The following is a 16,016-nucleotide window of genomic DNA, read 5'->3' as shown; positions in this document are numbered from 1 at the left end:
CAGAGAAAGATCTAGAATAAGGACACACAAGCATTGTGCCATGCTGGGCCTCCTCTCTGGGGAAGAAAAACTTTTACTGCCTTGAATGTCTAGAAGACTTCCTTCTTTAAAGGAGTGAACAGGATACTCCATATTTATGAAGTATATAAAGGTCTCGTATGGGCGTGCGCTAGAGGACAAGTCACCTACTCCCATTTGGGCTTGTTTCTGCTAAAAGCGCAGTGCCTGTTTTTTACTTATGCCATCAGTTGTCTACTCAAAAGCTATACTCTTTATGACAAGGAGCAGATTGAAGGCTCGGCAAAGTAACGCACAGTGAGCACATTTATGAACCTCCCTGTTTGCAATAAAACCTCCATCACATCCTAAACAACGCGCCTAACAACTCCAAAGTAATCAAACTTAACGTGAGTGACCGCATGCACTTTTTCTGTTGTTTTGTTCTCGTACAAAAACTATGTTCTTTCTTAATGCTATGGAAGCTGCGCATTTTTTTTTTTTTTGGTTGTGGGAGGGCTCAAAACAAAGGCTTTCGCTCACACCTGCGAAAGCTCCAGCCCACCATCTCGCAAAGCGTGTGGCACAATCGCGCACTTACTGAATAAGGCGCGCCGAGTGGCTAGTCTGCTCCATCATTCGCTCACACAGCAGTAAAAGCGCTTTTCCCCAACCTCAAATACACGCTCCGGGTCTGCCAGATATGGCGCATTTTCTCGTATGTGAGCGTGCAAGGCTCCTTCCGCTTTTTTTTTTTCGGCTTTTTTTCTTCTCCGTCGCTCAATTTTTAGTCGTTTATTCCCTTGCTCTGGGCGAGAATAGACAAACAGGCCTCTTTACTATCGGCCGTCCTGCATTTTCCTATAGCCTCATTTACCGAGCCTTTTCACGTTCGTTCCGATCTTTTCGTTCCGACACCTGTTCGCGATGTCCAGGCCAATCCGTCATCCCTAAGTGCTGTCACGCGCCGGTGGTCGAGCACGCGCAAGGGACTTCGTAGAATTCTCAGAATGCCGGCGGCAAGAGGCATCCCGCTGTTTTGTCTGGAGTTCGACTGAAGGCGTCAGTACGCGAACAATTCTGACCCAAGCGCTCACGGGGTCATTAATTGTCTCGCAATAAAAAGAACGCACTACAATAATAAAACAAGTTTGTCCTGTTTTACGTGGAAGCGCCATCACACCAGAGATTACCTTGAGCGTTCTACCATCTCTGTTTCTGAGAAGAATTCGCAAAATCAAACTGTTTCCGAGATGCTTCTGCGCCACCATTTTTTCGCTCAGGAAGCAAATTTTCCATGTCGCTGGCTTCATGTTCAGTGCTGGTCACGTCTCGTTATACTAAGAGGGTAGAAAAAAAGAAAACCTAGGAAATGACCTTCCCGAGCCGCAGTGTTGCACAGATACTGAAGCAAATATATCTGGTATCGGCATGGCGTCTCAAACGCGATTTGTAACGATCGGATGCGCTCGAATGGCGCAGAGATGGCGCGTGGTCTAGCGGTGTCGCCCCTCGCTTCTGTGACTTCCTGCCACACTGCGCTGGTGGAATAACTCTGCATTAATGAGCGTGCGATACAGATGAGGAGAGGGCGACTAGACGGTAAACAAACACTCCGTGTTTGGACTTGGAGCACGCACCAGAGGCACACCCGGCGGTGCCACTGACCGCTCAAATATGTGCGTATACAGGGCGTGCGCCTCCTGTTTTTTGCCGAAATTATACGTTACCGCTAAGATCTGTTGCGAAAAAAGTTCCGGAAAGGAAGCCCGAATCCCCGCGGGTAAGCACTGCAAACGTTTGGCTGCGATACTGTCGAGGACTTGTCGCAGCATGCGATGGCTTGCAAGAACATTAGGCGCAAGCTTCGGAAGGTTTTTTTTTTCTTTTTTTTTTGGGGGGGGGGGGGTTCGTTGGTTTTGAAGCCTGCATACGCAATGCGTAAATGTAAAGAAAACGTGTCAACACAAGTAATGCATTTGCATACTACGCAACGCTCTGTAGAGATAAAGACTGCTCATAGAAAAGTGTCCTCTATTCAGGAGGGCTCTGGGACAGTTTTTGGTTCTTCTCGAAATGGGATATTGAAACGTTATTTAGTCGCATGGTATGTGCTCTGAGCACACGTAGCCAAGGGAGTGGTTCTGCGTCGGCCTCGTTGGTGGCACGCCTCCGACTAGACACGAGAGCTCCTCGACGTGTCACAATATTCAGTAGAAGTTGTGCAAGTAGCTTGACTGCCGTGGAATCAGAGCAGAAATTTAACACAAACTTCTGCGTTAAAATGAGAAGAATAACCGTGTAGACATGGAACTTGACAGTGGAAAGTTCTAGAGACCAAGTTTTATAAAATAAAAAGGAACCATGCGTTTGAATGGCGCATTAGTTTCCGGAAAGGTGAGGACTAAGTGTAAGGCAGTCAATAACCAGACAGACCATCAAGAGCATGCGCTGCTGTGGATCTGTAACGTGGGAGGCGCCTACTTTCAGGAGAGAGACATGTTGCTGCTCACATGACTGCAGAGGAGTGTGTCTTCAAACCTGAAGAGTTTTGCGCGATGTAAAAATAAACTTAATGTAACGAGCAGCTCTCACTATGGAAGAGAAAGAAAATGAAAACAAGGACAACTATGGGGAACGGGTCGCCATTCACAAAACTCCTCTTTCCTAAGAGTTCCTCAGGAGCGCTGGGGAGTCATGAGAGCCGAGGAGGTGATAGTCAGCCATGCCAGCCCGTACAAAAAGTACCGGCCAGAGATGAAGTGCACGGGTTTTAATTAAACGATGCTTTGCGAATACGAACCCTCATTCACAATCATGTTCGTTCGTTCTCTGGCAGCCGATAGCGAGTTGCGGAGCCGCCAATCAAGCAGCCTGCCAACCGTAAGCATCATAAAAAAAATGACTAACCGGATGTTTTTGCTTCTTGTGCCCAAGTTTTCAGAAAATAAGCAACGTCAGAGGAGGTGCAACTTGTGAAGGGGAACCGAAAAAGAAAATAATTGGCCGTAATTAGACTAACGGACGCCTCCAACATCTCCGGCAAAGGACGCCATTTACCCAGGAGATAGTCTCTCATGGAGTTACAGTAAAATCCCGTCATGTCGGGAAAGTGGTTAATTCGGGCGCCCTGTCTGGTCTCGTCAAACTAGCACTCCCCTCGCAGTAAAAAGCACCAATGTTATTGCCGCTATTTGGGATAAAATCTAGAAAAACATTAAAAAAAAACAAAGTTTAAGAGAACTATGAAGGATTACAAAAAAAAATAGAGGAGCATAATTGAGAAATTGAGAAAAGAAATAGTAAAAAGTGAAAGTCAACAAAGAGTGAGAGCGAACTTACATCTAGCAGTATATTTCGGCAGACTACTAGGTTCATTGTTGCAAATTAATCAAACTGGGCAAAATAAATAGTAACAAAGCAAGACACAAGTACAGATACACACAAATGAGCACTTGTTTGGATCTGTACTTGTGTCTCGCTCTGTTCCAGTTTACCTCGCGCCGCTTCATTAATTTCCAAAATATTTATCGATATTTGCGTTCCATGTATCTAAGCCTGGCCTATCTAGAGGCACGTCGTAGTGGACGGATACAGACTAACTGCGACATTTTTGTGATTCTTTTTAGAGGCAATCTAATCCTCAGAAGACGGGGCGCTTTCACATTCATTCTCCGGCAAAATCCGAACGTTGAAGTCGGGAAACAAATCCTCGAGCTTGTGCTATGGGAATCAACACATGAATTACAAACAATGACGATTGAATACAAAAGGGAAAGCGAAGTACTGGCCGCTGCAGAAGAACAATAAGGCCAGGTCACGTATCGACGAGAAAAACACGAGGTCGAGAAAATCTCTCGGATTAAACTAAAAATTCACGACGACCACCAGGTACCGGAGCGGAGTATACGCCAAGATAGCATTCGCTGGCTGGAAGAATTCTGGGAAAAGGAGGATTATGCTAAGAAAGACTGAGAAGCGACAGGAAGGCAAACGAGAGAAAAGCAAGCATTTATTTAAAAAAGACTGCATTACTGATCATTCTAGAAGTCATTAGAGAGACGCTTAAAGGGACTGAGAGGGCCATTCCTATAGCAGAGATCGGTCGAAAACGATAAGCCAGCAGACGGGCTATAATAAAGCCCCAACAGCTTGAAATCAGAGCGAAAAGTGTAGTCTTAGGAAAATGAAACGACGTAAGTAAACAATGTTCTGGCACGGTCGCTTAACGAGCCGTGGCTGGAACGTACGGGGGCACAAAATGATGTCCCAGGAAAAGTACTCTAAGAGTGAACACGCTCGATACAGCAGGCGGCAAAGCAGAACGACCTGGCTAGAAGCGGACGCGTCTCCGCTGAAAATGAGGGGTGAAACAGGTCTGAAGGGCGCTCAGAATCCGTCTTTGTCGAGCATTCAAATGTCTCGTGTTATTCAGTTCCCCAGTCCCCGTCCTGTCTTGTCATCTGTTACCGACAACGATTATTGTCTGTATTACCTAAGGCTTGAAAGATTTCATAAGCTTTAATGATAAATTTTTGATTAGCTGCTGAAGTTAACACTGTGAACTGAACTATTCAGCGGCCGGGTGCGCGAAACTGCACTGGCACACTTGAGCAAAAGTTTGCGGAGCACAGACACCGCGAAGAAATGGGTTCCACCGCGATTAGTCATCTGATCTCAAATTTAAAAATGCACCTTGAATTTGAGGTTGGACTTTTGTGCAGCGATGTTACAGCCAACCTGTGAACGGTTGTTGTTTTTTTCACTGCACCTGCGACCCTTAGGCTTTTGCTCCCAGTCGTTCGTGGCAGGCCCATGCAACAATGAACTAGCCAGTTCCGGAAGTCAACGAGATGGCAGACAAAGAACCAAGCAGTCACAAGTTAATGTTCGTACGGAATTCGGCCCTTTTTCATAAACTGGCATCAAGGATCCTGGTTCAGTCAACAATCTCATTAAATAATATCATTTACGTTCCCAGTATAGTAATGTGGTTTCATAAGAGTATTTTCGCTTGACCCCGCATGAAAGAAAGCTGGCTGCATGGATTTTTTTAACGTTTGTTTCCTTCGCTGACACCCCGCCGAAGACTGGCTTAGAAATCCGCAGGCTTACGCGCAACGGATAACCTGTTTGGTAGACCCGGAAGTTTTTGACCTCTCGCCCAATTCACATAATGGGAAGAAACGGCGTCTACGTACGCGCCTCCGCGTACAGACTCGAGCTGGAACAATCAGTTCGGATTCAAATGCCAAAATTTATCTTTACTTCCGTATGTAACTTCCAAAGGGACTGAACACGTGTTCCTAGACGATAAGTACCCTGAACAACGAAAAAAAAAAAGAGCACTATGTTTCCGAATTTTGCTGAGGGAGGTATTGATGACTGCATGCTAACAATGTGTTTCCTTTTGCTCTGCTACGAGCTGTTTGTGTGCGCATGTGTTCAAGAAATGGTGTGCTAATGAATGTGCACCTGTGCTTGTAAAAGTATTGCGAATGCTCGCGGATTTATCCCATTGTTGTGTTCGTGCGTTGTTTTGAATATGTTTGTCCTTGCATGAGCGCATGTCTTCGCGCGTGCGTTCTAGGGCTCATGGTGGGTCGAAGAGCTAGCATTTAACTGGGCACCCTTGCTTTTCTTTTCAGTTCTAGTGATTCGTGTAAATCGTGCCAGTCGCCGTGAACTGCTGGAAGCCTTACCAACTCATAGATATTTGAAAGAAACGTGCCTGCTTCGGATTTTTGGAAAAGGCATGCCTCTGGCAGACGCCGGTGAGAAGCATTGACTCTGTAAAGGCGTGCGCGTCTGCAAAACAGGCGTGCGCGTCTGCTCGGCTGCTCTGACCTGCAGGCCCAACGGGCCTTGGTCGCGCGAGCCCGGGCGGCGGCCGACGCCACTGGGGTCCCGAACTAGGGACCTCCACCTAGTACTTGTAAGGGCTGGCCCCCTCTGGGTCAGCTCATGCAATACCTCCAGTAGTGCATGTGTAAATAAATGTTTTCCACCACCATCTGCAAAACAGATCGAAAAGACAACGCACATCAAAAGTTGGGTCCACGCAAAAGCAAGTAAGCCAAGTGAAACTATTCACTGACATGCGCCCGCCGCGGTGGCTCAGTGGTTACGGCGCTCTGTTGCTGACCCGAAAGACGCGGGCTCGATCCCGGCCGCGGAGGCCGAATTTCGATGGATGCGAAATCCTAGAGGCCCGTGTGCTGTGCGATGTCAGTGCATGTTAAAGAACCTCAGGTGGTCGAAATTTCCGGAGCCCTTCACTACGGCGTCCCTCATAGCCTCAGTTGCTTTGGGACGTTAAACCCCAATAAACCAAACCAATAAACCAAACTATTCACCGACATGCATGTGGCTCGATCAGCCAGAATTTAACGAAAAGTGCCGGTAGCAACGATGTTTTAATGCAACAAAAAAAAACGTTAATCACTTAAGTTACCTGCACAGACCGACACACTTGCTGTTTTCTAAACGTTCACGATAAGGCTAAAACACCGGGGTGCTGCTGGCACCACGAGAGACAGCCATTTCGCGCGGCAGTTGATAATAAGAAAATCAAAGCGTTTTTTTTTTTTTTTTATCAAAACCTGCGCCAACTGGCCGGCCGTTACTGACGATACCAAACGTAACGTCGCTCCAGACTCATCATGATTTTTCTGAAAACAGCAGGCATGTGTGCCTGAGCAGGTTGCTTAAGTGATAAACGTTTCTTTTTTTATTATTGCGTTGAAATCTCGTTGCTATCGCTAAATTCTGTCGCTGGATTTCGCTGAATAGTTTCACTTTGCTCACTGGTTTCAACCTTCGGCTTCACCTTTAATGTACGCTAGCTATCTTAACAAAAAGTTTCGACGCGACGCATGGATGTACCTAACTAGTTCTTCTATCGAGTTAGTTTTCTTTAAAACAATATGAGAATGTTTGCGCCTGTTGCGTGAATTGTCATATTTTTTTTTATTTATGCAGAATATTTATACTCGTCTCGCTTCCCGCCTGTACGCATGATAAAAAAAACGATATTCATATATAAAAAGTTGCACATTGTTAAAAAATTTGGTGAGCAACAAAAATGCTATACAGCCCAGCTTTATCGATAAAACTCAGGCTACAGTGGCTGGCAAACAATTCTTGCTTGTTGCAATGACAATCATTGTGCCTTGCTTACTTGTGCTATATGCAAAACAAAAAAAACTGCGCTTCTACAGTTTAATCATTATATCGTTAGCAGACGTCTTAATTGTCTGTGTGATTGATTTTAAATTCTTTCCAAAGCCCGGGCCTATCGCCTACCGCACCGCCAGACAGCGATTTCTTCCTTCTTTCTTATTTATTCCTATACACCGGTTTGCTGTCACGATGTTGCCACCTTCTACAAACAACCACAAGTTCCTCGTGAAATTTTAAACCAAGCGTGATTCTACATAGGCTGGCTCCACAAGCACTTCTCCGCAGCGCCGCCAAATTGGATCAATCGAGGCGCCCGCTCTAAGTTGTGGAAATCGCCAATATCCCATTGTCACGTGCTCCAGCAGCCCCAGCACACGTGATGCAACCCCACAAATCCCCGCGCATTCTTTTTTCTTCCTATAACGCTACACTAGCGCGCCCGTGGTGGCAGCTGAGCGAAGCTCCACGCACCTCTGTCGATGCTCGCTCACATGCGCTGTGCGCGGATTGCCGTTACAGCTGTGATGACGCCCTTAAATATGGCGTGCCATGCCACAGCGAAGTTTCGAAGGCCATAGCGTTTTTAAAATTCCGCCTTCCCGTCATGCAACCCGGATGCCAGTTCCAGCAAACTATCACCTTACCGGATGTGTGGCAGGTGGCGACTCTCCGCTTCAGCCAGTGTGCTACAGAAAAGAGCACGTGAGACGTTCACCCCTGAGTGACGTCTATCGTGGGGTGTGGCTGCGGGCGCTCGTACTGCCTCCTATAGTTCCGATTTGACGCACACAGGCAGTAGAATTTATGGCGCTGCAGCGCAGATGAGTGAGTACTGTGGTTGAAAACTAGTAGGATTTTAACATAGTGAAACCGAGTAGACTTGCTGAAGCAGGTGTTCATTCTTCGCCTCTTTTTTCTAGCATCTGCATATGCACGGAGCCGCGTTTCTCGTTCTTTATCGTCACACCCTCTCTCCACTGGGCGGTAGCTGGCGCGACGCTCCTCGAAACTTTCCCGAGCCTCCTCCCATTGGCTTAAGCTTGCGCGACGCTTCTCCGAACTAACCCGAGCTTACCGGAACCACTCCGATGCTTCACACAAGACAAGATTCCTGCCCGAGGTTGGTACGTCTGGAGTAGTGCTTTCGCATTAAAACCTGGAAATTGGCAGTGCTACTACTAACGACAGGTTATAAATTTCCTATTAGAACGAGACGCCGAACACTGAGAGCTGAAATTTTATATATTAGATCTTAGTGCCCCAGCTTACTAATTTACATCCCTCACCTATTTTCTGACCTCCGCTGCCACTGGCATTATAACGAAGGAATATTTTTGTTTGCATCAAAAAGACCATCTTTTAACATAGTTATTATTAATAATCGTAATAATCAGCAGGTTAAACACTTTGTAAAGAAAAAAGAAAAGACGTTCGATCGCGTATTTCCAGGTTGCTCGGTTGAAATATATCTGTCCGTGCGGCCATCTACTCGCTAGCTACAAACACATAACACATAAGCTTGACCTTAGTGTTGCGGTGTGTGGCTCAGCATATTCAGCCGTTTTGTGATGTAGAGACTCGCGGCAACCTGCCCCAAAATTAACGGGCTTCTTGGCTCTTAATGCGCTTATATAGGAATCCTTGGGCGCGCCGCACCAGTTTCAACAACTGCAATTGCCAAGGCGTACTACACACAGCCGTCGAAACGACGCGAAACTGCTCCCGTCGGCATTCTTCTGCCAACGGCGTAGAGCGATCGGTGAAGCTGATAACTGTTTTCGTTTAACTTTCGGTTATCTAAATGGAATAAACGCCTGACGAAGCAGCTGTGTCACACTAGGGAGGAGTTTCGCGTCAACTACCGCCGCCTAGCATGCAAAATTACACAAAAGCAGTGGAAACTTTGGGGGCGACTATCTCGCAACATGCGTGCTAGAAAATTCTACCTAATGAAGTAGTCTAGAAATGCGACCGCCTGTATGGTTTCAGTATAAGTATTCACGCTAGCCCCAATGGCTAAAAATTTCATAAATATATTGTAGTTAATTAGGCACCGGGCGGTGATAATTATCGTCTCACATTGTGTCCCCCCGGCCGCATAACTTTTGTGCAGAGGTGAATTTCACGTGCGACTTGGTGCCTAATTTTAAGAAATGTGTAAAGCTCTGTACACAGCATCAAGTGATAGTGATTAGGGCCCTGAAAAGCAAAAGGCATTTACAGGAATTTTTTTCACGTCACAATACGAAAGAAGCCGCAAAAACTTCTTTTTGTGGGTGTCGCAGGCAACATCACGCCATTATGCGGAAACGCGTAACTATTGTTACACTATGCATTTGTTATGTGCGAAAATGACGCTAAAGGGTTGACGAGGTTCTTTCGAAACTGGTAAAACAAAACATTTCGAAAATTATTCTTAATTACAAGATGGGATTTACCCTCTGTCTAGATGAAAAAGTCAGAAACAACGTGCTTCCAGCTGCTCATTTTCACCCACAGGCTAAAATATGGACAAGTAGATATATCTCCGGTTGTGCGTAAACACCAGTGCGAACGCGAAGCAAACATGATGCAAAAAGAAATAACCACACCCATAAAGAGCATGCGTATTATCGTGGCAGCAAATACACTGCCAGTTCTATAAAGGTCACTGGCGAAAACAATTTTTTTTTGTTTATGGTGTTAGTGCTCTAAAAATTTCAGAGTGCACTAAAGGCTACTTGCGTGCTGTCAAGGCGAAAGCATTAGTGTGTCATCGTGAGCGCTTGACCTCTACGTAGTTTGCGCACTGAGAAACGAAACGAAGACGTGCCTACCGACCGCTGATTCCACAAACGCTGAATCCACGAAAGTCCGAGGAAAAGGACACTCGAACACTCGGTTCGAATACCTGTCTCTAGTTAGCCTCCAACCTGATTGAGAAACGTATGCTATATGGCAGGAGGAATCATATGACGCCACCCGCAACGGTGTACGATAAACGGCTGCGTCAAAATTTTAATACGAAAATTGGTTTTTGATGAAAGGAAATTTCGCAGTAACTGTCTAACATCTCAGTGGACACCTCAACCACGCCTTAAGAGAAGAGGCAAAGTCTGGGAAGGCATACAATTGAAGGTGCATACGTCGTTGGTTCGGACCCCTGTCGCAAGCTAGCCTACAAATTGGCTAGCACATATAAGCTATATATGCAACGAGAAATCGCATGACATTACCCGGAACGCTGTACTACAAACAGTTGCTCACAATTTTGGCACGAATGTAATCGGAAAAACTGGCGCCACATTGGGGTTGGGTGTCTTAGTCCTATAGCCGCTTGATGACGTTACCCTATTTTTCTTGCCATCGTTGAAATTTTCTCTACCATTTGCGAGTACGCACACACATACTACCATACACCCGCCGATGGCTTTTCTCGTAATGGGGATAGTAAAGCTTTCGCCTTAATAGCTGCAATGAACCATCTTCGACTCGCGACTGGACAACTTTTTTGGATAGAAAATAACGAAGCGAATCTTCAAATATTGTTCATACGGTATGTGTATTTGGTCGGATATTTATCAAGCTAACTGCTTACTGCAGCTCAAGGTAATATTTTTTACTGAAGGAAACAATAAACGAGAAGATGTGATCTTTGGCATGTGGGGCTACATTGCACCGTGTAGATGAGTACATAGTTTACAAAGACTGTAGCCGAAGCAGTTGAATTCTGCCGACAGGAAAACAGAATCTTTATTCAATAGCATAGGTGCGCCCATCGCGCCTATTTTATCCTGTAAACACACAAGCGCTTTTTACAGCGGTGTCAAGAGCAGCTGAAGGCTGGGCGAGATCTGAAACACAAGTGACGTGCCGGTGTCTCAGAAGGAATACGCGCCAGGCAGCATTAAGAAAGCCCGAGCAACGATCATCTTCTTCGAGTAAAACAGCAAAAACAGAAGTAACTTTTTTTTTTTCTGAACAGGGTGTGAGAATAACGAGGAAGACGCTGGCGCTCTTTCTTCATGCGTTGACGAAATGCATATTTTTATTGAAGAAATGCGGAGCAGGTTGCTTTCCACCTAAAGAAAACAAGATCCGCTGTTTGACGAAAATGCGCACGAGTGTACGGTAACGGCGGTTGGTAAACACTCGTCCTGGCGCTGCGTAAATGGCGACCTCGGCGTGGACGATGTGTTGTAGAGAGTTTTGGCGGGCGTTTAAAGAACTGCAGAATGTGGTCATTGGTATTTTAGACCTTACGTTACTTGGAATATGTGCGGTTTTCTTAAAAATGGAGTAATAGTTTGATGCACCTGTTCTAGATATGGGAGTATAGCAAACCTCGAGTGACAGACAGATTCGTCACGTGAAGTGCACCGCACTGCTGTGCTAGGCTCTTCAGCATCTATTGTTCTAGAGTAACCTTCCAACCTACTGCGTTCGTTTGTTGTTGTTTTTTTTCTTTCTCTAAGCACCCACATGCTAGTGTACTATCACGGGATTGCTCAGGGGCTTAAAACTGCCCGGCAAACGGAGTTGTGGCGCAGAACCAGGACTGCGAACAATGACTTTGAGGCGGCATTGCGAAGCGACTGCGCTCTACCGCTGCAGGCCATCCAACAGAGATTCTTACTGTGCGACTTGCTAATAGCAATTCCGCGTGCCCTAGCGTGCGTGCCTTGCGAGCATCAGTCACGACCGTCACGCGAGAGCTGACGCGCCTTGCTTGGAACCGCATGCCTCGCTCAGCGGCAGCTTCAGTCGACGCTAAGCCTAACTACTGAACCTAACACCAACCTAAGCCATCTTGAGCGGGTGTATTCTCCGCCAGAAGGTTGGGCTGCGACTGACGCCACTGCTGCAAGGCAAAATGGCACAATGGTCACCCAGGTGACCCATGGCCCCTTCAAAGGCAAAGGCCATCCCAGTCGTACGTTTTCTGGTTGTTTGCTGTCGCCTTATACCTTGGCGACTGTACTCTCGCCCTGTGAGCTTTTGGCTTCTTTGAAGACATGATTCTACGAGAGGATTAACTGTGTCCGTAAATTTCTACTGGTGTGGTAAATTCTATCTGTTGCAACATACTAGTTATTTTTCGCCTTTTTATTCTCTCAGTGCGTGCGTGCGTGCGTGCGTGCGTGCGTGCGTGCGTGCGTGCGTGCGTGCGTGCGTGCGTGCGTGCGTGCGTGCGTGCGTGCGTGCGTGCGTGCGTGCGTGCGTGCGTGCGTGCATCACTGCACATCACTGCATCGTACATCACTGCATTAGCGGGCGCTCTTGCGCAAACTATTGGGACGGTTTTATTGAATGACATAAAAACATAATATCTTTCTTTCCGTATACAAACTAACTCGGATTAACTCGGAGACATGCATAGTACCGCGAGCCGCTTCTGAAGAGTAAGTACTACCTCCTATCATGTCTTCGTCACTACTCGCAGTAAAAAAAAAGGGAAAAGAATATGGGCGCAAGGAAAAATTAAGGAAAAAAAACCGAACGCGCAAATCTGCTCTTAGGGCACGAGCTACGCAAGACGCTGTGAGCAAACAAAGGGGGCAAAACAACGCAATTGTGTTTGTGCACGCTGCAAATGCGATAAACTGTTAGTTGCGCAGCGGTTCTATGCGTACCCTATCTTTTACCAGCATAGAAAGCTGTTCCAGGATACAAAATAGATTGGAAAGTGATTATTTCCTTTCATTAAATGCTAGCAAAATCATGCTTTGGCTTCAGTACCTCTGACCAGAGTTGTCAGGCTGGTGTAAGCGCTCTGTAATCTGCAGGTCGTATAGAGCCATAAAAACTCAAAGGTTCTACGCATAATGGCGTCTGCTTGTAAGCGACTATCCGCAGCGTCACAAAGATTGCCATTCTTTGTGCGCGTTAGAGCCCATCGCAGTAATACACGCCATGCATTCGTTTTTTATTGCGGTTAATTTGTGTGCGTTATTAGTTTCGGTAAGTTCTTAACGGGAAAAATAGCAAAATACCCTCACCGCGGCAAAAGCAGCTATAGTCAGCCTGTCTAGCAAACCAGAGTGCCTCAGAGCATTTTAACCTGTATGCGAGTGACCACTCATCAATGCGGACGTTAATCAGTCGATGAGGTAGTCAGCCGACAAAGGTCTCAGCTCACTGATCATACTCGTCGACCGATTATTCGCTCAATTAATCGATCAATAAATCGGTCAGACAATCAGTTAATTGAGCAATCAATCGATCATTCGCTCGATGCCTTATGACGAGGCGGTCGATGAAGAGGCGGACCGTACTGTCGTCTCGGGCGCGCTACTCACAGTAGGTCTCGTTGACGAGCTGGTTGACCACCTCCTTCTTGAGCTTGCTGTTCTTCTTGCCCATGGCTGCGCAGCTGTCGGGGTGGCCCTGGGCGCACGGGTGGCCGCCGCTGGTCGCGGCGCTTCCGGGTGGACGGCGCGAGCACGTGCGCTTCTCGGGTGGCTCGGGTCTTCTCGGGTCCGGTGACCCTGCGTCCGCTGTCGGCGGACCTCTCGCTCCGTCTGGGTCCGCGCGCGCCTGGGCCACGGGCAAAAAGCGCGCGCCGCGATCGAGCGTGCCCAGGCGGCGGCAGCGCACAGGTTCGCTCAGAGCGACCACCTCGGTTGCTGGCGCCATCTGGTTGCTCGTTCGCTCACCTCACCACCTTGTGCTGCAGCGGCGAAAGTGTGGAGTAAAAGTTTTCGGAAACGGCCCCCAAAAAAGTGGTCTTCTTTATGTTTTCTTTCTCTTCTTTCTTTTCAATTGCCAAGGCAAGAAGGAAAGGAGAGCAGGAAGGGGTTGGCATGCGACGCAGCCCCTGTTCGATAGTCCTGGGGCGAATTTCTACGAACGGAACTGCAAAACAAGAATTAATCTTCTTTACTTCAATTCATTCAGTAACAAAACTCTACCTGCCGTGCATGAGCGGAGTAAATTCCGCGAACGAATGAGACTCGAGTTTAGTGGCGGTTGTTGCTTATTGTTCTAATATTTACCACTCTTTTATACAGTTTTATCCAACTCCTTTTTTTCCTTAATCTAGCGAAGTTTTCGTAGACAAGGTCTGCAAATCGAAAATGAAAGTATAGTCCCGTGAGCGATATCTCGCTTTGTATGTTTCTGGAGAGCTACCGAGAAGCTACTGGCGAATATTTCTGGCAATTTATTTTCTGCGCGTGCGCCGAGATCTACAGATGCTCCAGCTGCGGCTTTCTGCCAGCAGTCGGGCTAGATTCGACTTCGGTCGGCAGCGGTGCCCATCGCGTTCGAAAGGCATAAAATAGGCTGTCTTTCGGTGCGCGCGAGTACAATTTCGACACACCCCTCCTCTGCTCTTCACAAGGTCGTAGCACTATGCATTTCCTGCTCCACACTTTCTTTTGTATATCCTGAATGGCTGAGATGATATGATATTTCTGCTCTTTCCTGCACAGATTCAATGCCTCACTTGCGTGCGAACCAGTTTTTAACGTGAAAAATGACACCTTTAGAAACCTGGGTGAGGACCAACTGTTTTAATGCACCATTTTGCACTTATGAGCAATGTGTATCTCTCCTGTGTAGAAAAATAATAACAAAACAGGCACACTGATTTTCTCCAGGATTAGGGTGATTATTAGCACTCATCTGCCAAGAAACAAAATATTCGTAGCATTTTATTTTCAGTCAAATTTAGCTTTAGGCGCTTTGCGACTGGCCTGAAGTGCGTTGCTTAATTTTATACGCGGCTTCTGTGCGATTTAACGAGCAAAATCTTTTTTTTTTTTTGCTTTGAGCCCCGATTTTGACAGTTAATGGATTAACTGACGTCTAATAATTCCTTCAGGTCGCCTTGATTGTGCGCTAATCAGCCTATGTTGCCCATCATGCTGTTGAATTCTGGCAGCGCCGCCCGACGCAGGGCACAATATCTGCATGGTGGCTAACGTCCACCACGGGTAATTATACTTGGAAACTCTCGCTGTCGGCAGCACACAAAGACGAGCTGAAGGTTACTTACTGACCGCGGCTGTACACAGGCTGAGGAAGAAAAAGGAATGCCTCCGTGTTGAGAAAAAAAATACAAATGAGTCTTGGAAGCCGAAATGCAAGCAATGCTCATATGGACACCAGCGCATCAGGTCGTAAAGGGGAACGAAGGCGCAAACCTCGCAGCCCGAGCACTTCTACCCCGGGCACCCCAACGCACGGACGGTCACAGCTACTGAAACATGCGGACCACATACTCAGAAATCCTACAGCACTATAGGCTAGGCAGGTGGGAATACGCGCCACTGGATGAAGAACTAGACAAGGAACAGGAAGTAACACTGAGAAGAATACAAACGCATACTGAAGCCCAAAAAGACATCACGCAACCCAGAAGTCACAATGCGTACACTGTGGCATAGAGTTGGACGTATGCCACATGGTATAGACCTGCCAAAACAAAACAGAAAGAAAAAGAATAAAATAAACGGCGATTTAGCGTTGGAGAGAAATGCGGTCCAGCTCAGACCCGAAAGCTAAGCGGTAGCTGACTGAAAAGGCTAGAGCGACTGCATGATCCAGTGGACTCCCGGAATAAGGAGGCCTACCACCAATTAAAATATTAGTGAGAAAGTACCAATTCAGAGCTTCAGAGCCTTTCAAATCGTATTTTGTATGTGCACCTCGGGTACATAGAAAAAAGGAGACAGAAAGAGAAGAAGCCACATTAATATCCACAACTGGGAAATATTTGTGGCCAACCAATCAACCAATATGAACCCGCGGCGGAGCGAGCAGATCAGCTTCAAAGGCAGCTGCGCGAGACCACTAGGCTACCGCCGCAGTTTTTTTTTTTTATTATTGAATGAAAATCAATCCCGTGAGCTACC

General features: G+C 46.8%; 1 protein-coding gene across 1 annotated transcript in view; it reads right to left on the bottom strand.

The window, feature by feature from the left end:
• The window catches only part of LOC149351980 (frequenin-2-like), a 207,674-nt gene extending 193,986 nt beyond the window's left edge, over window positions 1–13,688 (bottom strand). Inside the window, exon 1 of the mRNA XM_089581210.1 lies at window positions 13,458–13,688. Within this exon, the coding sequence (XP_089437336.1) occupies window positions 13,458–13,521 (64 nt within the window). The 5' untranslated portion in view covers window positions 13,522–13,688. The remainder of the gene's footprint in view (window positions 1–13,457) is intronic.
• Between the last annotated feature and the right edge of the window lie 2,328 nt (window positions 13,689–16,016).

Source organism: Amblyomma mixtum, chromosome 3 (assembly GCF_055824585.1).
Source record: "Amblyomma mixtum isolate Tamu chromosome 3, ASM5582458v1, whole genome shotgun sequence".
NCBI classification, from domain to species: domain Eukaryota; kingdom Metazoa; phylum Arthropoda; class Arachnida; order Ixodida; family Ixodidae; genus Amblyomma; species Amblyomma mixtum.
Note: the sequence above shows the minus strand (reverse complement) of the source record. Positions and strands in the feature narration are given on the sequence as shown.